This window comes from Pseudonaja textilis, chromosome 6 (assembly GCF_049901715.1).
Source record: "Pseudonaja textilis isolate UNSWEBS1 chromosome 6, rPseTex1.2, whole genome shotgun sequence".
Classification (NCBI taxonomy): domain Eukaryota; kingdom Metazoa; phylum Chordata; class Lepidosauria; order Squamata; family Elapidae; genus Pseudonaja; species Pseudonaja textilis.
The window spans coordinates 2,166,437-2,191,459 of record NC_141995.1 but is presented as its reverse complement, the minus strand read 5'-3'; the positions used below and the strand labels follow the sequence as shown (position 1 = coordinate 2,191,459).

General features: G+C 47.0%; 2 protein-coding genes and 1 long non-coding RNA gene across 3 annotated transcripts in view; 1 reads left to right on the top strand and 2 right to left on the bottom strand.

Moving 5' to 3' along the window:
* Positions 1-935: 935 nt before the first annotated feature.
* MAVS (mitochondrial antiviral signaling protein) lies at positions 936-25,023 on the top strand. The gene is made up of 7 exons (XM_026718946.2): positions 936-1,276; positions 9,194-9,335; positions 10,837-11,011; positions 14,490-14,701; positions 18,031-18,535; positions 20,001-20,269; positions 22,225-25,023. The coding sequence occupies exons 2-7, from the start codon at positions 9,207-9,209 to the stop codon at positions 22,846-22,848; spliced, it is 1,914 nt and encodes a 637-aa protein (XP_026574731.2). The 5' UTR covers positions 936-1,276; positions 9,194-9,206; the 3' UTR covers positions 22,849-25,023.
* On the bottom strand, positions 4,607-8,107 carry LOC148125368 (uncharacterized). The gene is made up of 3 exons (XR_015744019.1): positions 8,035-8,107; positions 6,295-6,499; positions 4,607-4,726 (listed from the first exon to the last, which is right to left on the bottom strand). It is a non-coding gene; the product is annotated as an uncharacterized LOC148125368 (long non-coding RNA).
* ADRA1D (adrenoceptor alpha 1D) overlaps positions 8,101-25,023 on the bottom strand; it is a 288,706-nt gene continuing 271,783 nt past the window's right edge. Inside the window, exon 3 of the mRNA XM_026718949.2 lies at positions 8,101-8,116. The gene's annotated coding sequence lies outside the window, so the exon portion shown is untranslated. The remainder of the gene's footprint in view (positions 8,117-25,023) is intronic.

Genomic DNA, 25,023 nt, shown 5'->3' with positions numbered 1-25,023 from the left:
CCTGGCCTAGTGATTATGGCACCAGGTTAGAAACCAGAGAAGGTAAGTTCTAGTCCCATTTTGGCTAAGAAAGACAGCTGGATATCTTCGGGGCAATCACTAGGAGATGGTGAGTTCCAGTCCTGCCACAAAAGCCACCCTGTTTGGTGGGCTGGGCAGAGAGAGAGAGAGAGAGGAAAGAGGGGGAGGGGAGAGAACAGAGGGAGAGAGAAAGAGGGAGAGGGCATGAGAGAGAGGAGAGGGAGAGAAAGAGGGAGGGGGAGGGGGTGAGAAAGAAGGGGAGAGGGCATGAGAGAGAGGGAGAGGAGGGAGAGAGGAGGGGAGAGAGGGGAGAAAAAGGAGAGAGTGGGAGGAGGGAGAGGAGAGAGGAAGGGGAGAGGGGAGAGGGAGAGAAAGAGGGAGGGGGTGAGTGAAAAGGGGAGAGGGGAGAGAGAGAGGGAGAGAGGAGAGAAAGAGGGAGAGGGCATGTGAGGGAGAGAGGGAGGGGCAGAAAAGAGGAGGGGAGAGAGAGAAAAAGAGGAGAGGGGAGAGAGGAGAGAGGGAGAGGAGAGGGAGGGGGAGAAAGAGAGGAGAGGGAGAGAAAGAGGGAGAGGGGATGAGAAATGAGTGAGGGAGAGGGGAGAGAGGAAGGAGGGGAGAGGGGGAGAGAGAGGGAGAGAGGAGAGAAAGAGGGAGAGGGCATGAGAGGAGAGAGGGGAGAAAGAGGAGAGAGGGAGAGAGGAAGAGAGGGGAGGGAGAGAGGGAGAAAGAGGGAGGGGAAGAGGGGGTGAGAGAAGGGGAGAGAAAGAGGGAAAGGGCATGAGAGAGAGGGAGAGGAGAGAAAGGGAGAAAGAAGGAGAGGGGGATGAGAGGAGAGGAAGAGATGAGAGAGGGAGAGAGGGAGGGGGAGAAAGAGAGGAGAGAAAGATTTTTCTTGTTATGGTGGAGGAAATAGCAGGAAATAGGAGCGTTGGGTATGTTCGCTGCTCCTCTCTCCCTCCCTCTCCCCCCTTCTCTCTCTCTCTCTCTCTCTCCCTCTCTCTGTATCCCTCTTTCCTCCCCTTCTCTCTCCTCCTCCCCGCTCCCTCCCTCTTTCTCCTCGGGCGGCCTTCGGGCCAGGGGCAAAAGTCCCGCGTTCCGGAACGGGCCGAGCGGAAATGAGGCAGCCGACGGGGGAGGGAGGGAGGGGAGAACCTTCCCCTTGCAAAGGCCGCCTTCGCCGCCGCCGCCGCTTGCAGGAAGGAGCCGCCGGCCTCCCCCGACTTCGCCCAGGCCGCCCCCCCACCTCGAAGCCCAGGTAAAAGCGCCCAGGGGGCGCGGGGGAAGGACGGTCCCCCCTTCCTCCGCCGCCGCTCGCCCAAAAGTTGCAGGCGGTTACCTCGGAATAACCCCGCTTTTCTTCAGCCCCCCGTCCCCCCGGCCTCGTGTTCTGGAAAAGGCGCGGGTTGCCCTCCCGTGTCGGGCGGTACATGCGAAGCGTGGAAGAGGGAGAGAGGAAAAGGGAGGTTAACGGAGGGGGGGGAGGTTTTCACTCGATTGGACGCCCTTAAGGGGACCCGCGACCCGCTGGGATTTTTTTTTTTTTTTAATGCAGGGGTTTCCAACTTGGGCCGCTTTAAGGCTCGCGGACTTCAACTCCCAGAATTCCTCAGCCAGCTTTGCTGGCTGAGGATTCGGGAGTTGAAGGAGCAAACCCCTGGCTTAGAATAGAAGAGATGACCCTTCTGGTCTCTTCCAACTCTATCATTCATGCTGGCTGAGGAATTCTGGGAGTTGGAGTCCGCGAGTCTTAAAGCGGTGGAGACCCCTGTTTTCAGGCATTGATCAATGCGGGTTCATTACACCAGGGTCCCACAGACGCTCAAACGCGTGGCTGGAGCCGAGGCCCTCACGTGTGCATACAGGAGCCAAAACAGAGACTTTTTTAAAAAAAACACCTGAACAACCCTGCAGAAATGCAGGATCGGAGTCGATCCTTTGCAAAGAGAGGGCCTTTTTTTTTTTTTTTGCATGGGTGACCAACTTCTAACCATCATCTAGAAACCGACCCTGGTTTGCTGGCTTGGAGCTTCACTTCCAGGCTTGGAAAGTCCCCAATCTGAGTTTAAGGCTTCTGATCTTAAATAGAAAACGCTGGGTTTCTTTTGTGACCACTTGCACTTAACCAAGATTGTGGCAGGGATCATCCTGGCTAGGGGTTTCTTTGGCCCCTTTGGCTGAAGGACCAAAGGGCAGGAAAGTCCCCGAGCTGAAGAGAAGTTGGCTTCTTTCTTTCTTTCTTTCTTTCTTTCTTTCTTTCTTTCTTTCTTTCTTTCTTTCTTTCTTTCTTTCTTTCTTTCTCTCTCTCTCTCTCTCTCTCTCCCTCTGTTTTTGTCTTCCTTCTTTCTTTCCTCCCTCCCTCTCTCTTTCCTCTGTCTGCCTGTCTTTTCTTTCTCTTTCCTCCCTATCTCTCTCTCTCTCTCTCTCTCTCTGTCTTTCTTTGTGAAGGCCAAAAATAGCCGCCTCAGGTTCGTTCCTTGGCATGCATATTTTCCAATGAGACAAACCATGACGGGAAGATCATTTTATTACAATTTATCAGGATATTCAGACAGAAGGGATTCCTCTCATGCCAAGAGGGAACCAGGATCCTAAACTTACCCCCACTTTTTAGACTTCACATAACAAAGAACGCTGAAAGAGGAAAGTTGATTGGACAGCCCAAAAGTAACCTCCCCTTGGCACAGGAAATCAGTTATAGGTAGTCAAACATGTCACATATTTGCATCCCATAATACTTTAGCACACGTGTTCGTTAAAATGAGGTCTGGTGCCTGAAGGGGCCTAAATTTTAAGGAAAAAGGTGGTTTGGAGTTCTGGAAAGAGAGTGCTAACAACCTTTTTCTTATCTGGAGCTGGCCTCCAGCCAGTTTTATCAATTTAGGAATATTCAAGGCCGATAAACTTGGACATCATTTTAAAAGAGGGAAAAGAAATCAGATTAAAATATAAACCAACTATGCTTGTTAACAAATTGCAAAAACCCATGTCGTTTGCCCTTCACTGTTTTTCTGTCTCTCTCTCTCTCATTTCCTTCCTTCCTTTCTCTTTTCCTTTCTTTACTTCCTATGTAACTTTCTGTCTCTGTTTTTCTCTTCTTCCTTTCTCTTTTCTCTTTCCTTTCTTTCCTCCCTGTGTATCTTTCTGTCTGTTTTTCTCCTTCTTTTCTCGTTTCCTTTCTTTCCTATGTATCTCTTTCGGCTCTGTTTTTCTGTCTTTCTCTTTCGCTTTTTTCCTTTCTTCCCTCCCTACCTCTTTCTCTCATTCTCTCATCTCTTTTTCAATCCCCTCCTCCGTTTTGGGGCCTGCTGTAATTGAGACCCTCCGCCTGGATTACAGAAAGGCTCTTGACCGTGTTTGCTTAGCTGCAAAAGAATTTGCTTTTGCCATTTTTCTCTCAAAAGGGAGGAGAATGCTGGGGCAATTCTCCTGGGTGATAACACGGCCCAGGAATTCCCTGTTATTGTTTTTGTTCCTTTGCCAAATCTTCTCCTTTAGCTTCCTGCGTGTTTAATCCCACAGGAGGATTTTAGGAGAAATTTCCTTTCAGGATGAATTTTCAGATTGCAAAGTGTTGCTGTGTGTGTGTGTGTGTGTGTGTGTGTGTTGGGGGGTGGCTTTCAGAATGAGTGAAAAGGGGCGCCCCAAAGATTTATCACCTCCCAATCACCAGATTGGGCGACAAACGTATCACTGAGAAATTTCAGAGAAATCCTTAAGCATCCCAAGGACAAGGTAGAAAAACGAAGGTGAAGGTTGGGATTTTTCAGCTGGCAGATATTAAAAAGAAAATGACCTAAACATCTGTTTGGATTTCCAGCAATTTTTAGAGAATTTTAATGCACAGAACTGGAGTAATATATGCACACACAAAAAAAGAAAAAACCCACCCAGTTTTCTCTGATTATAATATTCAGAATACAGGTAGTCCTCAACCCACAACAGATCATTTACTGACTGAGAGTTATGACCGTTGGTCACACGTACAACCTTTGTAGCATCCCCTTTGGTCATGTAGTCAAATTCAGATGCTTGGCAATCGACTCATACGACGGTTGGGGTGTCCCTGTGAACCCCTTTTGCAACCTTCTGACAAGCAGAGTCCATGGGAAAACCAAATTCATTTAACAACAGTGTTGCTAACTTATCAACTGCAGTGATTTACTTAATAACTAAGACAAGAAAGGTCGTAAATTGGAGGAAAATTGTTCTGACCCAAACCCTTTTCCAATAAAACAAGCACGAACCAAAGGGAACCTTGTAATGATTCTTACGAATCCCCAGTTAAAAGGCTGCTACAAACTAACTTCGATAAGCACGAGCCTCGCCAAAGCTATGCCAAGAATAACAGATAAGAAATATTCTACAACACAAGAGTCTTCAAATACAAACTCAGGATATTGGAATGCCCACGAGACATCAAAACGTCTTTGCCTTCTGCAAAGAACGTCCGATTCACAGCTGGCTTTTATCTTCTTGAGGGAGGGCCCATTACCTTGCAGCCTTACTCCTGAGTCATCTGTGCTGCTGTAATTATTCTTTCCTGCGAGCACCCCTGCGCGCAGGTGCACTTGGCTCAGGCTCCTCAGGAACCTCCTCATCGCTGCTGCCAGCCCCCACAATCCCTGAAGGCAGCAGTCCATTCCGTGATGGTCCTGGCCCCTCATCTGAGTCCTCACTCTCCTCAGCCATCTGCACCTGCTGCCGGCTAACCACAACAAAAATTCACATAGCAACTGTCTCACTTAGCAACATAAATTTTGAGCTCTTTTTTTAAAAATAATTTTTTTTTAATTTTATGCAAGCAATCCGTCTTCAGTTTAAAAAGCATGTAGCCTGGATACAAATATATTGCACGATAACAATTACAATTAGTAAATTTTCATTACTACAATATCAGTACTCTATTCTTACTTTATACTACTATGCACTGTGAATCTTATTGTTGTAGCAATCCCCTTCTTAGCCTATTTAATTCTTATTCACTTGTTTACTATTTTTCATTAGCCTTCTTTCATTGTCTAATTTCCATTTCTATTCTCCAGCCATTGATAAAATAATTCCCATATCGTATAATATTCAGTTTGTTCTTTTTCTTTGATTGCAAGTGTTAACCTATTCATTTCTGCACATTCTAATATTTTCCTGATCACATTCTCGTCTTTCGGAATCTTTTAGCTTTTCCAATTTTGTGCAAATACAATTCTAGCTGCAGTTAATACATGATTAATTAAATATACCTTTTCTTTACTATTTATTTCAGGTATAATCCCCAAAAGATTGGGCTCCATTGTGGTTGTAAATTGAGAACCTGTACAGTACATTTTGGGTTCTTCTTTCAACCGGATTCTTAATTTTTGCATTTTTGTTGCTGCAAAAATCCTGCAAGCTTTGACCTGCTCAGATTCTAAATAGGGCTTCACCAACGTTTTATAAAATGAGACCTTTGAATCTGGATGTTATGAGCTTTTAAAATGCAGTTCATATCTCTCTGGGAGGTAGCTATAAACCAAAGTACATAAACCAAGAGTCATAGAGACAGGGCAGATTTTTATCTTTGTCTTGTTATAAAAAAAACTTGCAACCTGAACGAGTTATTAACTTTCCACTTGGAGTAGGGTCTGACGATTTTCTACTTCATAAAAATAGACATTTAATAACAGGGTGAAGTGGGTGTAATCTGCACTTAATCTTTCTGCCTGGTTGTCCCAGACACTCAGTATATCCATTTATTTATTGAGTTTACCTCTTACCATTATTTCTGTTTATATAAACAACTCAAGGCAGCGAACATAACCAATATCCCTCCTTCTTCCTAACTTTCCCAACAATCATAACCTGAGAGAGAGCGATGGTTTTCAGAACTAAGAAAGGACTAGAACTCACCGTCTCCTGGTGATTGGCCCATAGCCACCTAGTGTCATGCTCCTGTCGGAATCTGATTCAGAGGGGGAGGACTGAACAGCTGACAGGGAGTGTGGCTCCGCTGGCTGTGGAGGAAACTGGGGGAGGGCAAAGTCCGTCTGGGCAGAGCAGGGAAGAGGTAGAACAAGGGAGAGTGAATTTGGAGGATGACCCAGGCCCACCCCATCTTCATCCTAGGGCACTCAGGGAGGAATGGAGAAGGGAGCAATGTGGGTTGTGTGGCTTACGGGATGGAAAGGGCCCTGATTCCCTTCATTAGCTGCAGCTGGGAACAGGGTTTACAAAGGGAAGCTGCGCACAGCAAGTTGTTGGGAGCAAATCACGAATTTATCTGGGATTGTCGAGGCTTACCTGGGTTCCTGGCATCTTCCCAACTGTGTGTATTTTGCTGGCCTTTCAAGCCTGCAATTCCTTCTCCTGCCCTGTCCAGTTAATTACTGCAGCGTGGTTTGTGTGGATTTTTATTTACAGTTTGTATGTAGTTTGTTTTCGGACTGAATTTCCTCCGCTTAAAGGCTGTTCCTGGGAGAGTTTTTTTTCTCCAGCCGAAGGTAACCTGGACATTGGGGTAAAGTTGGAGATAATAAAGGGACTCTTCTTGCTTATTTTGATTGTGTTGCCTTTGTGCCACGCCCCTTTGGGTCATCACACCCAGTAGGCTTTCATATTTGACGTAGGACTAGAACTTATAATCTCTTAGCGATTGGCTCAGTCACCTAGCTGGCTTTCACGTTTAAGGCAGGACTAGAATTGTCTACCTCTTAGTGATTGGCCAAGGTCACCCAGCCACCGTTCATTCTTAAGTCAGAACTAGAACTCACTATCTCCCGGTTTGCAGCCTGGGGCCTTAACCACGGGTGCAAACTGGCTCTCTTTTACGAGCTCTTACAAATGGTTTTTTTATTTTTATTTTTGGTATCAGATCTTCCTGCAAACCATTTACAAGTCCTGCCCCCTTTGACAGAAGTAACTGGGCCATAATGGGATTTACTCTCCTCTTGAGACCCCTATTAAGCACCAACAAATTTGAAATTGGGAGCTGCTGGTCCATCTTGCTATTTGTCGACTCCTGCATAATCTGGAAATAAATCCTTGGTGTTTTATTTGGAAATGCTTACCTACACGGACAGAACCAAAACAATGGGAGATTGTCTCCAACCTTGGCGACTTGTGGACTTCAACTCCCAGAATTCCTCAGCCAGTAGAGGTGGCTGAGGAATTCTGGGTTAATTGAAGTCCACCAATCTTAAAATTGAAGATGCCTGTGGTTCTGGGCTGCCCATAAACCTGGTTGCACAAGGGGTTTTCCAAACTCTGCAACTTTTAAGATTTGTGGACTTGGAACTCCCAGAATTTCTCAGCCAGACATGCTAGCGGAGGAATTCTGGGAATTGAAGTCCACAAGTCTTTATTTCTGGGCTGCTCGTATATCTTGATGGCACAGAGGTCTCCAGCCTTTGGCCTCTTTTAAGAAGTGTGGACTTCAACTCCCACAATTCCTCAGCCAGCAATATAATCTCAAATAATTCCGATCACTGGGATTCCAGCGAAGAGAGGGGCATTTTTTCGGACGGCCCTTTAGCCTTGGAGAAAATGGCCTCTTTGTTGGATGCGCCAGCCAGTTGCTATTTGTGAATTGGCAACACGAGTGTGTAAATAGCCGGCTTCCAAATGCCCTTTGAAGCAGCAATTGAAATGACCTTCAAACTTCTTTCCTAGGAATTCTGGACTTCCTCATCGGGTTTCTTAAGAGCAGTTTCGCTTTCTCATTACACAGCGAGGATAGTAACATTATTTAATATAAACAATAATATGTTAATATAAATAGACATATAACCAGAGGCACAAAGTGCACCTAGTTTCAGTGTTGAAAAGCATGCCATAGTTCAAATACAGGTAGTTCTTGTCTAAACAAGAATTCATTTGTCAGGATCCCGGCAATTCAGTGGTGGCTTCTTGGGCTCCTGTGCCAAAAATTGTGTGCACGCTTGCACTTGCAGGCTCACGTGCCAGCACTCAGAAGGCAATGCGCACGCTCCCCCATGCTCCCTGCACATGCACGTGCAATCCCCCCCATCGCTGCCCCCTTACCTGCACTGCACCTCCCTACTGATTTTCGGCCTGTTTGAGGCCTTTTTCGGCCTCCCAAAGGCTTGAGGAAAGCTTCTGCAGGCTTTGCAGGATGAAAAATGGGCCCATTTCATCACTTCCGGTATTTCCGGAAATACAGGAAGTGACGAAACAGCCTGCAAAGCCTCTGGGAGGCTGGAAAAGGCCTCAAACAGGCTGAAAATCAGCTGTGAGGCATGCGCTTGTGCAGTGAGGTAAGTTTGCCTGCGGCTCCCGTGCCAGCACAAATGGCTCTGTGTGCCACCTGTGGCACACGTGCCATAGGTTTGCCATCACGGCCCTAATTAAATCATGAGCCTCGAACCAAGCTTCAAAAGAATCCATAACATTTATTAGGAGCTACACGTCTGGCATTAACCCATATGAAGTCGACTCTGAGACACATAATTTACTATCACCTATGACCCTATTTCCCGCTCCACCAGCCCCCTGGGTGTGTCATCAATCACATTCTCCAATGAAGGATTTTCGGGGGCAGAAGATACGGTAGCCTAGCTACAGTCTTTGTAAGATAAGCATGGAATGTACTTCTAGTTCTAACCTGCTGTACTGTTTCTTCAGACTTTCCAACCCCCCCCCACCCCCCTTGTTTATGGCAACTCAAAAGCAGGCATAGGGATGATTTACGAGTTGACATCGTTTAGTTACCATTCCAAGTTACAGCGGCACTGAAAAAGTGACTTACGAACAGTTTTCACACTTACGACCGTTGCAGCGTCCTCCGTGGTCACCCAGTCAAAATTCAGATGCTTGGCAACTGACTCATATTTATGATGGGGACAGTATTCTCAGGTTACGTGATCCTTTTGCGGCCTTCTGATGAGCGAAGTCAATGGGGAAGCCAGATTCACTTAAACAACTGTGTTAATAATTTAATAGATGGAGGAATTTCACTTAACAAGAGCTGACATGACATGATTCTGGAACCCTGGGCCAGGGGCTGAGCGTCCGAATGTTGATCCTGTGACCTTGAAGATTTTAACGATGGTCGTAAGTGTGAAAAATGGTCGTAAGCCACTTTTGTTCATTGCCTTTATCAGTTTGAACGGCCACTGAATGAACTGTTGTAAGCCGAGGACTGCCTGTTGTGAAGATTAAGCTGTTCCTTTTCTTTTCCTAGTCACTAACTGGATATGTCTGACCGAGGAAAAGAACTGGCTGAAGGGGAGGTGAAGAAATATATCTATCACAACCTAGCCATGTTCCATCGCGTCCAAGTGAACCAAATGATCCACTTGAAATGTTTCACCGAAACAGACCGGGTAATTACACGGATGTTCCCTTCCCCCCCCCGGACCCTTTGTGTAAAAATTGGGGCTGCTTGTAAACGTTTTTGAATTGATAGCATTAGCACTTCGACTTATATACCATTTCAGAGTGCTTTACACCCCTCTCTAAGCGCTTTCCAGAGTCGGCCTCTTGTCCCCACAACAATCTGGCTCCTCATTTTACTGACCTTGGAAGGCTGGAAGGCTGAGTCAACCTGGAGCTGGTCAGGATCGAACTGCTAGCAGTGAGCAAATTTAGCCTGAAATACTGCTTTCTAATCACTGTGCCATAAGGAAGAAGAATGAGAAAAGGAAATAAGAGAGGAAGGGAGGGAGGAAGGAAGGAAGAGAGGAAGGAAGGAAGGAAGGAAGGAAGGGAAGAGAGGAAGGAAGGGAAGAGAGGAAGGAAGGGAGGAAGGAAGGAATAGCAGTAGCATTTACATGCCACTTCACAATGGTTTATTACCCTCTCTAAGTGGTTTACAGAGTCAGCCTCTTGCCCCCAACAATCAGGATCCCCATTTAACTGATCTTGGAAGGATGGAAGGTTGAGTCAGAATCTTGAGCCAGTCAGGATCAAACTGCTGGCAGTGGCCAGACTTAACCTGCAATACTGCATTCTAGTCACTGCATCACCAGGAAGGAGAATGAGAAAAGGAAATGAAGGAAGAAAGGAAGGAAGGAAAGGAAAGAAGGAAAGGAAAGGAAGGAAGGAAGGAAGGAAGGAAGGAAGGAAGGAAGGAAGGAAGAGCAATAGCACTTAGACTTATATATCGCTTCACGGGGCTTTACAAGCCCTCTCTAAGTGGTTGCTGAGTAAATCTAGCTTCTCCACTGACCTTAATTATCAGATGGTCACAAAAGGGGATTACATGTCCCTGAGACATTGCAGCTGTCATAAATGTGGGTCAGGTGTCAGGTTTCTGAATGCAAATCATGCGAGCATCATGGGGATGCTACAGCAAAGGGCCTAAGTTACATTTTTTCAGTGCCGATGTAACTTCAAATGGTTACTCAACAAACAGAAAGTCGTGGACTTTCTGTGTTTTCCGCAGCTCCTGCCCACCCAGCAGTTTGAAAGCCTGCAGCTGCAAGTAGATAAATAGGTACTACTTCAGTGTGGAAAGTTAACGGCGTTCCGTGAGCCTCGGTGGGGAGTCCTCAAAAAAGCCCAACAAAGAATATTCTTTCTGCGCCAACTCAGGAAGCTCAAACTGCCCAAGGAGCTGCTGATCCGGTTCTACAGAAGAAGGATGGAGTCCGTCATCTGCACCTCTAGAACTGTCCGGTTCGGTTCTGCAACCCAACCGGACAGACACAGACTCCAGAGAGTAGTTAGGACTGCAGAAAGAACAATTACTACCCACCTGCCTTCAGTTGAGGACCTGTATATACGCTATCTCCCTTGGCGAAAGGACAGAGATGGCAGGAGGGGGTGGGTGGGGAAGCGTTCCCTTTTTACAACTTTTTGTCGTCCCCCCCCTCCTTTTCGCAGCAAAAGATCAGAGCCAGCTACACCAACGAAGGAAACAACGAGACCACATTCCTTTTCTTCCAACTCTTGTGCTGCAGGGAAGGCTGGGTGATGTACTTCATAAAAGCTCTCCGCGAACAGCAGATGGGCGACTTGGCTGACAAGCTGGAATGCGTCTATCGCAGCAAACTCCTCCGTAAGATGCTTTTTTCTCACCTCGCAGATGGTTTGGGGCTCTTTGGGGCAAACAGCTTCCTGTCAGGACTCCGGCAGTGACCCCCATTTAAATCATGAGTCTCAGGCCAAACTTCCAAAACTTCAAAAGGATTTATTGGGCGTTAACATGTCCGGCACTGCCTGGGTGTAGCTGACTCTGAGACACATCATTCATTATCACCCCTGCACCCTCTGGGTGTATCCTAATTCCTATTCTCCAATGGGACACGTCCATAGCCCAGAGTCATCAATCAGGCTCTCCAGTTAGAGATTTGCCGGGCAGAAACTTCAGTCACCTGGTTACAATCTCTGAAAACATTTATGGAATGCACTTTCGGATTGCAAGCTGCCGCGCTGCGCCCTTTCTGTTGGCAACTCTAAAAAGACCATAGAAATATTTTATGAGTTGACATTTGGCTTTGCAAGGTTGGCATCTTTGGGACCCCCCCAAAGCCCCCCCTTTCTCCCCCCCCCACAAAAAAAAGGAGGTCTGGAAGAACTTTGGAGGTCTCCAATAACTAAACCAAGGCCTTGGGTGAAGTCGAATTTGTCTCCTCTGGTCATCCGAAACTGCGATACAGGTAGTCCTCGACTTATGACCACAATCGGGAGCAGAATTTCCATGGCTAACTGAGGCAGTTGTTAAGTGAATTGCATCCCATTTGACAATATTTATTTTTTTGGCTGTGGTTGTTAAGAATAAGAAAGTTGGAAGGGACCTTGGAGGTCTTCTAGTCCAACCCCCTACTCAAGAGGAGCCCCTCGGCCATTTCAGACAAGTTGTCGTCCAGTCTCTTCTTGAAAATCTCCAGTGATGGAGCAGCCACCACTTTTGGTGGCAAGGAGTTCCACTGGTTAATGAGTGTCAGTCAATTTCTCCTTAGTTTTAGATTGGTTCTCTCCTTGGAAAGATTTCTCTCTCGAATTCAATGTAGACAAAAGTCAAGTCCTACACTTAGGCAGGAAAAACCCAAAGGACCCATATAGACTGGGTGAAACCAGGCTCAATAGCAGGAACTGGGAGAGGGATCTTGGAGTCTTAGTGGACAACCAGCTAAATAGGAGCCAGGCGTGTGCAGCGGCAGCCAAAAAAGCTAATGCAATCCTAAGTTGCATTAACAGAAGGATACAATCGAGATCAAGGGAGGTACTAATACCACTCTGTAAAGCTTTAGTAAGGCCACACCTAGAGTCCTGCACCCAGTTTTGGTCTCCACACTATAAAAAAGATGTTGAGACTCTCGAAAAAGGGCAGAGAAGAGAAACCAGGATGATTAAGGGAATGGAGGCTAAAACCTATGATGAATGGTTGTAGGAACTGGGCCTGGCTAGTCTAGGGAAGAGAAGGACCGGGAGACAGGATAGCAGGATTCAAATATCTGAGGGGCTGCCCCAGAGAGGAGGAAGGGGGTCAAGCTATTTTCTAAAGCCCCCGAAGGCCAGACAAGGAATAATGGATGGAAACAGATCAAGGAGAGATTTAACCTGGAAATAAGGAGAAACTTTCTGACAGTGAGAACAATCAACGCACGGAACAGAAGTTGCCTCTGGAAGTTGTGGGAGCGCCATCACTTGAGACTTTCAAGAAGAGATTGGACTGCCATTTGTCAGAAATGGTGTAGGGTCTCCCGCTTGAGTGGGGGGTTGGACTAGATGACCTACAAGGTCCCTTCCAACTCTGATTATCATCTGTTATGCAAGAAAAACCAAAAGCCGCATATAGACTGGGTGAAACCAGGCTCAGTAGCAGTAACTGGGAGAGGGATCTTGGAGTCTTAGTGGACAACCAGCTAAATAGGAGCCAGTCGTGTGCAGCAGCAGCCAAAAAAGCCAATGCAATCCTAAGTTGCTTTAACAGAGGGATACAATCAAGAACAAGGGAGGTACTAATACCGCTCTATAAAGCCTTAGTAAGGCCACACCTAGAATATTGCATTCAGTTTAAAATCTGAAACTCCGTGTTGAATTTGTGCTCCATTTTGGCCTCACATAACGAATTGCAAATTTACTCGTTGGCAGCATTTCAAGGGAGATAAAGGTGGGTGCTTAACAGACTTATCCTGAAGGACTTTGGCAGGCTTCCATGGGACTATTTACAAACTGTTGGAGGCTCAATACAGGCTGAGAATGACTAAAATTCCCAGCCGTTGAAATAAAGAAAAAAGGGGTTTGGAACAAACGTGTTTGTTAGTGTGTCCATAAGCCTTGGTCAAAACGTTGTGGGCTCAAGGGATGGTTGTAAGTCAAGGACTGCCTGTACGTGGGGAAGATTTTGGGAGACCCGTATAAGGGGTACCTAGGCCAGTGGCGGCTAACCTTTTTGGACTCCTGTGCCAAAAATTGTGCGTGCACTTGTGCTCGCATGTCAGCACCCAGCAGGCAATGTGTGTGTTCCCCCCCCCCCCAAATCACCTTTCCCCACTCCTTTACCTGCATTGTGCCTCTCAGCTAATTTTCGGGCCATTTGAGGCCTTTTCGGCCTGCCAGAGGCTTGAGGGAAGCCTGTGCAGTCTTTGCAGGCGAAAAATCGGCCCTTTCGTCACTTCCGGTATTTCCGGAAATACCGGAAGTGACGAAATGGGCCGATTTTTCGGCCTGCAAAGGCTTTCCTCAAGCCTCTGGGAGGCTGAAAAGGCTTCAAACAGACCTGAAAATCAGTTGTGAGGCACGCGCATGCGCAGTGAAATAAGTTTGCCTGTGGCTCGTGTGCCGGCACAAATACCTCTGAGTGCCACCGGTTCACCATCACGGACCTAGGCAATGGTCAGATAAGAGGCAGCATAGCCCTGAGTGGGATAATGGGTGAGGAAGGAGGTTCACGAGAGACTCTCTTTGAGTTTCTTGGGTTGTAAACGAGATGGAAGAATTAATTGTACTTTCTGACTTGCAAACTTCTGCTAATGTAGTTTTACAGTACAGGTCGTCCTCGACTTACGACCACAATCAAGGCCAATTTATTTCTGTTGCTACGTGAGATTAACAACTCTCCCGCTTAGCAACGTGGAACTTGAACAGAAAGGCTCCATTTTCGCGGCCTTTCTTCCCACCCGTGGCTAAGCGAATCACTGCCGTTGTTCCATGAGGAAGGCGGTTGTTAAGAGGACCCGGCTTCCCCCTTGACTCTGCTTGTCTCCGGAGGTCGAGGAGGGCATGGCGTGGCCCCCGGGAAACACTGCGACCGTCCTCACTGTGAGGCGCTTGCCAAGCAGCCGAATTCGGATCACGGGATGGTGGGGATGGTGCAACGGTCGTAAGTGCGAAAAACCATCCTAAGCTACTTTGAACGGTCCCTAAGCAGACGGTTGTAAAGTCGAGGACTATCTGTAAAGTAGAATTAGGTCGCCTGGTGGCGTTTCCTGTCTGGTCTGCCTGGTAGGGCTGACACTGCATCCTCTCTCTCTCTCTCTCTCTCTCCGCGCATGTAATGCCCGCCCGCGTGCAACAATGTCCTCCCCCAGCCCCCAGGACCCCTCCAGCACCTTCAGCACCCCCAGCTGCCAATCGGCCTTCAGCTCCGCCTCTCCGGCCTGACGTGAGTGACCTGAGTCCTGGAAATTTTGAGGCCCAAGCCCTTCCGTGGTCTCCCTCGCGACTGACCGCTTCATCTGCCAATCTGCCCCCCCAGAATATGGGGGATTACCGGACTCCCATTCAAGAAAACAGCCATCCGGTATGTATCCGTGTCTGGGTGTATGAAGGCATGCGTGGATGCACGCATGCGTGGAATTTATTTGCTGCTCACTTTGCTGGAGGTGACTATGGGCAATTTTTTTATTTTTTTAAATGCCATGGGAACACTAGCTCCTTCAGTCTATATTATATTATGTTATATTATATTATATTATATTATATTATATTATATTATATTATATTATATTATATTATATTATATTATATTATATTATATTATATTATATTATATTATTATATTATATTATATTATATTATATTATATTTATTATATTTATTATATTATGTATTATGTTATGTTGTATTATTATATATTATATATTATATGTTATGTATTATATATTATAACGTATTATGTACTATGTATTATAGTATTATAGTACTATGTACTATAGTATTATAGTACTATATATATAGTACTATGTACTATATATATATTATATATTATATATATTATATATTATATATTATATATTATATATTATATATTATATATTATATATAATGTATTGTATCATATCTGTTATACTATATTATATTATATATATTATGTATTATGTTATGTTGTATTATGTATTATATATATTATATATTATGTATTATATATTATATGTTATAATGTACTATGTACTATGTACATATACTATATACTATATCTTATATATAATGTACTGTATCATATCTATTATATTATACTATATTATATTATATTATTATATTATAATTATTCTATTCTATTCTAATATATATCGTATATGTTATATATCTGTGATGGAGAACCTGTGGCATGCGTGCCAGAGGTGGCATACAGACCCATTTGTGCCGGCAAGCGAGCCCCAGGCAAACTTACCTCACTGCGCATGCGCGCGCCTCCCAGCTGATTTTTGGCCCATTTGAGGCCTTTTTCCGCCTCCCAGAGGCTCGACGGAAGCCTCAGCAGCCTTTGGAGACCAAAAACTAGGCCTGTTTCATCACTTCCTGTATTTCTGGAAATACCGAAAGTGATGAAGCGGGCCCATTTTTCGGCCTCCAAATGCTGCAGAGGCTTCCCTCGAGCTTCTAGGAGGCCGAAAAAGGCCTCAAACGGCCCGAAAATCAGCCGGGAGGTGCAGTGCAGGTAAGGGGGTGGTTTGGGGTGTGTGGGGGAATTGCACACATGCGTAGAAGGTGTGGGAGCTCCACACATTGCACACGTGCAGTTTTTGGCACAGGAGCCCAAAAGGGTTAGCCACCACTGTTATATATCATATATTATATATTTATTATAATATATAGTGCATTATTATATATCATTATATGTTTTACATTATAGATATTGTATTATACATGTATTATATATCATACACTGCTCAAAAAAATAAAGGGAACACAAAAATAAGACACCCTAGATCTGAATGAATGAAATATTCTTATTAAATACTTCTTTTATTACATAGTTGAATGTGCTGACAACAAACTCACACAAAAATTATCAACGGAAATCAAATTTAGCAACCCATGGAGGTCTGGAAAATTAAAGTGGAAAAAACACTACAGGCTGATCCAACTTTGATGTCATGTCCTTAAAACAAGTCAGAATGAGGCTCAGTAGTGCATGTGGCCTCCACGTGCCTGTATGACCTCCCTGCAATGCCTGGGCATGCTCCTGATGAGGTGGTGGATGGTCTCCTGAGGGATCTCCTCCCACTTGGACTAAAGCATCCCCCAACTCCTGGACAGTCTGTGGTGCAACGTGGCCTTGGTGGATGGAGCGAGACATGATGTCCCAGATGTGCTCAATTGGATTCAGGTCTGGGGAATGGGAGGGCCAGTCCATAGCATCAATGCCTTCATCTTGCAGGAACTGCTGACACACTCCAGCCACATGAGGTCTAGCATTGTCGTGCATTAGGAGGAACCCAGGTCAACCGCACCAGCATATGGTCTCACAAGGGGTCTGAGGATCTCATTTTGGTACCTAACGGCAGTCAGGCTACCTCTGGCGAGCACATGGAGGGCTGTGTGGCCCCCTAAAGAAATGCCACCCCACACCAAACTGGTCATGCTGGAGGATATTGAAGGCAGCAGAATGTTCTCCACGGCGTCTCCAGACCCTGTCACGTCTGTCACATGTGCTCAGTGTGAACCTGCTTTCATCTGTGAAGAGCACAGGGCACCAGTGGCAAATTTGCTAATCTTGTGTTCTCTGGCAAATGCCAAACGTCCTGCACGATGTTGGGCTGTAAGCACAACCCCCACCTGTGGATGTCGGGCCCTCATACCACCCTCATGGAGTCTGTTTCTGACCGTTTGAGCAGCCACATGCACATTTGTGGCCCGCTGGAGGTCATTTTGCAGGGCTCTGGCAGTGGTCCTCCTGTCCCTCCTTGCACAAAGGTGGAGGTAGTGGTCCTGATGCTGGGTTGTTGCCCTCCTACGGCCTCCTCCATGTCTCCTGATGTACTGGCCTGTCTCCTGGTAGCGCCTCCATGCTCTGGACACTATGCTGACAGACACAGCAAACCCTTGCCACATCTCGCATTGATGTGCCATCCTGGATGAGCTGCACTACCTGAGCCGCTTGTGTGGGTTGTAGACTCCGTCTCATGCTACCACCAGAGTGAAAGCACCGGCAGCATTCAAAAAGTGACCATCAGCCAGAAAGCATAGGAACTGAGAAGTGGTCTGTGGTCACCACCTGCAGAACCACTCCTTTATTGGGGATGTCTTGCTACCTGCCTCTGCTTTCCACCTGTTGTCTATTCCATTTGCACAACAGCATGTGAAATGGATTGTCAATCAATGTTGCTACCTAAGTGGACAATTTGATTTCACAGAAGTGTGATTGACTTGGAGTTACATTGTGTTGTTTAAGTGTTCCCTTTATTTTTTTGAGCAGTGTATATATACAGTATTACATCATTAAAAATATTATACTATTATTTTACATTATTATTTTATTTTGTATAGTTTTGATTCTGCCTTTATTATTTTTACAGGCGGCTTTCAACCTAAGGCAGAACTAGAACTCACCGTCTCCTGGTGATTGGCCCAAAGTCACCCAGCCAGTTTTCATGCCTTAGGCGGGACTAGAACTCCCCGTCTCCTAGTTTTGGGCCTCCTGCCATAACCAGTAGATCAAACTGGCTCTCATGGCCAGTTCGTGCCTCAATCCCACTAGCGTGAGAGACAGGAATCCTCAGGCTGGTGGGTTTGCTCCTTTATAGTAGCATCCCCCAAATCTCTGGGCAGCGTACAATATAATCAATATGTAAACAATGTATAACCTTAACTGAAAATCAGCAATAATTTCCTCCTTTTTTTTTGCAGACCCCGGACAGTGGAGCCAATCCAGGTTTACCCTCCATTTCTGACACCAGTTCAGCATCTAACATCAGAGCGGCTGTCAGAGGAGACGGAGCGATTGCATCTCCAGATCCGTATCCTGTCGAAGTGTCTGAATCCGTCCCGGGCCCCGTGGAAGAGAGACCGCTTCACTCCCTAAGAATTTCAAACTCGGCTGCAGGTAGCATGGAGAAGAACTGGGACGGACGCCAGCACCACCCAGTGACGGTGAAAAACGGGTGTTTTGGGAACCCGCGCCGCCCAGAGGATAGTGGAACTGGTTCAGCACTGCCCACCGGCGCTTGTGATAATCAGCCAGAAGAGGATTATTACTCGAGCGATAGTGTCCCGTTCGCTTTGACCAATCCGAGAGAGGATTCGGCGACCGATCGGAAGATCCATGTTCTCCGAGGCGATCGAAAGCAGGAAAATCCGCCCGTTGTGCCCAGTCTACAAACTCGCTTGGATGCCCCGAGGAAAAATTTCCCAGGTGAACAGCTGAGTGCAGACTCCAAAGAGGAAGTTCACATAAGCCTCCCGCACAAGTGTTGAGGGTGTCCTGTCTTGATTCGAACAACCAGGTTGCCCCAATGTTGTTGGCCTACATCAGCGGTCCCCAACTTTTCTGGCTTGGCGGCCTGCCGGGGGGGGCGGGAAAAAGAGAGGATAGTTCCATGTGGGTGGCAGGTGGGCACGGGTGAACGCGCACAACTCCATTTTGTGTGAGCGGTAGGCACACCGCCATAGCTTGTACACTGGTTGTGGCCCGCTGGCGGCTGATGGAGCTGGCTGCAGAGTTGGGCAGTAGTGAGAAGGTTGGGGGAGAACCCGGGCCCGTCCTGGAGATGGAAGAAGGCTCGGGTGAGGGCTCTGCATCGGAGGCAGGGATGGGGCCAGGGCAGGCCTGGCAGTCATCTGCTGCCTTTGGGCTCAGACAGCAGTGAGGCAAGGGAGCTTCTGGATCCGGTTCCCAGCCTGCACATGCACAGAGCTGCCAAAGGGAAGGCACAATTAAGAACTCAGGGTTGACGTGGGAGTCAGGCCACAGGTGGACCTTCCATCAGGATTAAAAGAGGAGTAAAAATGGAGGGTGTTTTTTTTTGCAGGAAACAACTCGCTCATTTGTTCGTCCGTTCATTCCAGCCTTGTGCAGATTTGTCTGTATAACTCAGCCCTTCCCTGTCAGCACTGAGCGTGGAACTATTTACCGGGCAGCGTTCCAGGATCGATAAAGTCCTGAGCTCATTAGTCGACCTTCACAAGACTGTTTGCCAAGCTGTTGGCTGACTGTGAATGAAATAAATTCACATTCGTGTAACAAAAGAGGTTTTTTTTTTCCTCCTGGGACTCAGAATTGATGTAGTGCTTTTTGGGGAGGCTTAGGGCAGAACACCGGTTCCGAACAGGCCACGGCCTGGCAGTGTGCAACAGCCCATAGGTTGCGGACTCCTGCCCTACATGCTTGCAAGTTGTCACAGTCCTTGACTCACAACCGCAGTTGAGACCAGAATTTCAGTTCCTATGCCAGGCGCAGCTTAAGGAAATTGTGTCCAATTTTACAACTTTTAATTCCTCAATACATGCCAGGTCGCCAAGTGACCGTGAGGATGTTGCAACGGTTGTCAGCCTGGAAAACCGGTCTTAAGTCATTTTTTTTCCAGTCGGTTGTTAAGTTTGAACATTCACTAAGCGAAGAGTGGTTAAGTCGAGGAGGATAACCTGTGGTTGTTTGTGCTAAATGTAGTGCTACAGTGAGTTCGATCCTAGGAAGAGGCTAATATTTGGAATAGATTCTCCTGCTCGAGTGGCGGGTTGGACTAGATGACCGAGGTCCGTTCCAAGTCTGTTACTCGATGTTTGTTTAGTGTCACGCTGTTCAACGGCTCGGAAAACGCACGACTTGTAGTTGTGTCACTGGTGCGCAACTAAATTGTGCTGATGTTGTTTCCGTGCAGCTTCTCGGGGGTCACCCGAAAACCAGCCGCAGCTCTTTAGAGATCCTCCAGCGAACGGTGCCCAGCCGTCCCTTAAGCCTCTGCTTCCGGTCCCTGACCCTGAACGTCGTCTGCCTTCGCATTCTTCCGTCGAAAGAAAATTGCCCAAGCCTCGTAGCGATGTTTCAGCCGCTGGTGGCGATGGTCCCTCGCGTGATGTTAAGCTTCCCGTGGAAGAGAAAATGGAAGAAACCACCGGAACGGGTGGCTTGGCAGGGAGGTCGGAGTGGGTAAGTTTGGGAGGAAGAAACGGGGGGGAGGGATGATGGAAACTGAGGCTGCCCCGGAACAGGAAGGGGGAGACCTGCAGGAAGGTCAATACCGGGATGTAGGAAGCGACGGGCAGTCTTCGCCTCTCAGCCGCTTGGTTAGTGACGGTTCCAAGTTAGAACTGCTCTGATAAAATGTGGCAACCCCTTCATGGTCATGAAGTCAAAATTTGGCCCCTTGACAACCAGCATGTATTTTGCAATGGTTGTGTTGTTCACAGGTCATGTGGTCACTATTTGCAACCTTCCCAGGCAGCTTCCAACAACCAAAGTCAATGGTGGACGCTGAATCCACTTAACAATTGCACGATTCACTTAACGATTGCGATGATTCACAATAACACGTCAAGGCTCCAACAATCCACCCCCATTCAATTCATAAATCTCTAGTCGCATCTCTCAGAGTAAAAAAAAAAAGATTTATTAGGAGTGACCATGTCGGTGTTCCCTGGTTGCAGCTGACTCTAAGACACATCACTCATTTCCCCCTTGACCCTGGTCTTCCCCCCACCCCCTGGATGTATATTCTCCAATGGGACACATCCGTAGCCAAGAGTCACATCAATCATGCTCTCCAGTAATAATCTTGCGCGCCAACAGCTTTGGCTGCCATGGCGATTATCTGAAGCATTTAAGGAATGCACTGCTTTCTCCCACTCCCTTTCTGCTGGTAACTAAAAAGACCAAAGTATGTTTTTTTTTAGTTGACATAACCATTGCAGAACAAGGTCCTAAAATTCATTGCTTCCTGATAGCTAGACCAGAGTCACCCAGCTGGCTTTCATGCCTAAGGCAGGACTAGAACTCACCATCTCCTGCTTTGTAGACCCTGACTTTAACCACAGGACCAAACTGGTTAATATTTCTGGTCCATCTGTTGAGCTGTTTAACATTCTCTTGGCCAATTTCAGTACAATGGATGTTTACTCAGATAGCCGTATTTATTTACGGTCTTAGATTTCTCTCCCACTTTTACCGCTTAATGAAAGAATCTCGTCCCTTGTTGCAAGAATCCTGTAAGGCGGATGTATTAGCCTGGGCAGTCCCAAAGGTGCTTTGTCAAAAGGCAGCCGGTCTTTCTTTTTTCTTGAAGAGGTTTCGCTTCTCATCTGAGAAGCTTCTTCAGTTCTAAATAAATGGTGGAGGATGGAAGGATTTCTGTTCCTTGCTGTCGTCTTTCCATTCTTCACCGTTTAGCTAGAACGGGGGTGTCAAAGTTCATTGAGGGCCACATCAGGGCTGTGGTTGACCTCGGGGGGACAAGGGGGCGTGGCCAACTTGGAGGGCGTGGCCAGCTTGATGCCACTCTCGAAACTGCGACGGGGCCAGCCCCTTACATTTTCCAGGACAGCCCCACAGGCCGGATCCAGCCGCATCGTGAGCCAGATTTGGTCCGCAGGCCTTGAGTTTGACACCCTCTGAGTTAGAACCAAAGAAGCTTCTTGGATGAGGAGCGAAATGTTTATAAGGGAAAACAAACCCCCTTTGCAGAGGTGGTATTCAGCCGGTTCGGATCGCTGCTGGAGAACCGGGAGCGGAAATTTTGAGTAGTTGGGAGAACCGGCAAATCCCACCCTTGACTGGCCCCGCCAGCCCCATATCTCTTCTCTGCCTCCCATCGAGTCCCAGCTGATCGGCTGGGTCTCCTTTGGTTGCCCTGCATAGGAGAACGGAGCTGGAAAGCAGATCAGTGGGGTGGAGGAGGGAAGGGGGATTTTGCAGTATATCCTTCCCCTGACACGCCCACCAAGCCACACTCACAGAACCGGTAGTAAAAAAAAAATTTGAATACCACCACTGCCCGGTTGCCTTTTGAAAAAGCATCGTTGGGACCACCATGACCTGATGACGGAGAATCTCCACAGAGAATGATTATCATGGGCGTTTATTTCACCTCTTTGTCATGTGTCCCTTAGGGGATGGAGCCTCGGTCTTCAGCTGTTAGGGACCGCAAGAGAGACGGCCGCATCTTTGACAGCAACTGTAGTGAGGACGATCTGCCTCCCAAACCAGGGATTCTGTCTTCAGATCTTGCCGCAGAGCCCAGCAAGCTCAGCTCAGGTGATGCTGGAGAGACCCCCGGTATGTATTCCGGGTCATCAGAAAGATTACGCATGAGCACGAGCGGCAGCGACCCCATTTTGATAAGTGAAAACAGCTCAGCCGGCCATTCCATCGCGAGCATCACAGGGGCGAGCGTTGCTGTTGGCGCTACTCTTCCACCCGAGGTTGGCACTGATGAAGAAGACACGTCCTTCAGGAGTCACCACCTGCTCGTGGAGAAGAATCCAAGTATGGATCTCATGGAGGTTCCTAAGGACGGGGCCTCTTCGCGACGTTCCCCGAGGGCGTTCCCAGATTCAACCTCTGACGGTCAACCATCGAACGAAGCCAAGGACCCCCAGGCGGGCCCTTCCCTCCCAGAGAAGAAAGTTGAGTTTGAGGAAGCGGCCACTTCAGGTGACTTTCGGATGGTTGTGCTGGGATTGGCTCTGGCGGCTCTGGCAAGCGCTGCTTTTGTGCTGTATAAGAAGAAATAAGCACCGGAGTGACCGATCGGTTGTTGACCGAGCTGAAATTCACACCCAGCCGCCGTCTCTTCCTACCGTTGCTTGATCCTCTACGGAAAGGAAGCACAAGGGAACTTGCTTTCTGTAGATCGCTTTCTTCCACCGATGCGTGATACTCCCGCAAGCGTTGAACTCTTATCCTCACAACATGCCTTGCTGATTATCTGCAGTCTGCCTTTGGGTCACTAATGACGTCTTTTGATGCAGGTTTATTTTAGATCGGTCCGTTCAGTGGCCTATTCCACCCCCCCTCTCCAAATAGCCAAGCAGATCAGATCTAGGACTTTTCTCAGAAATTACAGGAAAACAAAAATCAAAGCAAAATCCACACCGATCGCTTCCAGATAGTTGGTGAGTTAATTGCAGGATCTCGGTGGAGTTTCTTTTTCTAAAAAAAAAGGTCATATCGCAAAGAATACACTGGCTGAGGTGGAGGAGTGACCGGCTTCCTGATTCCAGTGGGTAAGGTCTCTTTGATGTGGCTTAGAAAAGAAAAATTTAGCAAGCAACCTCTTCACTATGTCCTGAATACGACGTTCTTTGGCTACGCGATATGTTGTTGCTGTATCCTTAGAAACGAGCAGCCAGTTCTTCAGCCCGGTTTTTTTTTCTGGAATTAACATCTGCTTAGGGAATTTAGGGGAAAGCAGTGGACTTCACCGAACTGTTTGGGAATCCTCGTTCTTCCTTTTCTGTTTCTTGGAAAGGAGAAGCATTAGAATTTCATTCTACGATTATTACAGGAACACCCTGTTTGCTCCCGGCCATTAAATGACACGTAGTCCTCGACTTAAGGACTGTAATGAAAGATGATAGATTGGGGTTAGTTTGCTTGCAGCGTTCCTGTGGTCGAACGGTCATAAGTAGGGGTGGGCTTCAAATAGTTTAACAATCGGTTCTCTAACTGGTTGCTGAGCGGGCATGGGCATGGCCTAGTCCACCTCCTGCACCACCCTGGGAGCAAAAATGAGCCACGGGGGAAAGGCCATTTTCGCCCTCCCCGGGCTCCAAAGGTTTTCCTTGAGCTTCCAGGAGGGCGTAAATGGCCTCCCCAGGCTCTGGAGGCTCTCTGGGCCTTCTGGAGCTTCCAAGAGGCCTGTTTTTCACCCTCCCTGGGCTCCAAAGGTTTTCCTTGAGCTTCCAGGAGGGCGTAAATGGCCTCCCCAGGCTCTGGAGGCTCTCTGGGCCTTCTGGAGCTTCCAAGAGGCCTGTTTTTCACCCTCCATGAGCCTCTGCATGGGCCCTGCATTTACTCGCGATCCAAAACAGACCAAGGCAGGGGAGGGGCAGGGTATGGTGAGTGGGGCCAGCTGGGTTTTTTTTTTGCTGAACTGGCCATAAAATTAACAACCGGTTCACCTGAACCGGTGTGAACCGGTAGCAGCCCACCCACCCCCGGTCATAAGGCGAGGACTACCTGGTACCCAAGGTGACCAGATTCCACCCTGCTGACAATTTGGGAAGACATGAAGGCTTCGTTGCTTGCCTTTGCTTAATGAGCAAGTTTTCCTAAAAACGAGAAGCAGGCTGGCTGGGAAATTCTGGGAACTGAAAAGCCAGAGATTGCTAAATTGAAGAAACACTGATTCAATGTGTTACGTGTCCCCGTATATGCTATATTAACTCCTGTCTCCTCAGGAGTTAATCCGGGTGTGTCCATTCACACGACTTTGTATATGTGTTGATTCAAATTGTGGTTCCTTTTTTTTTAAAAAAAGTAGCGTTTTCTTTCTACTTCTGACAGATAGTCAACCCAAGTTCTAGTTTTCTTACATTCTTTCTTTCCAACGTTCTGTAACGTTGGGAAAATTAAAGCACCGAAACTTCCGAATCGAATAACTTTCTTTCCGGTCATTAACCAGAAGAAAGAACGAAGGGGAAGGAGTGGGGGGGAATAGTTTTAAACTATCCAGGACATTCAAAAATAAATGAGGAGTGATGCATAGAAAATATGCTTAAAAAGCTTCATTCTTATTAGCTTAAAACTAAGCTAAACTCTAGAATTATAGATCCTCTGGCAAAATGATAGAGCCCTTGACAAAACTGAGAATTCCTATTAGTGTTCCTTCCCATCCTTTCCGGTATACCTGCTCACCAAACTGGTCTTTCATGTGCTGATTAAAAAAAAAGTTATTGGTTGAAAAA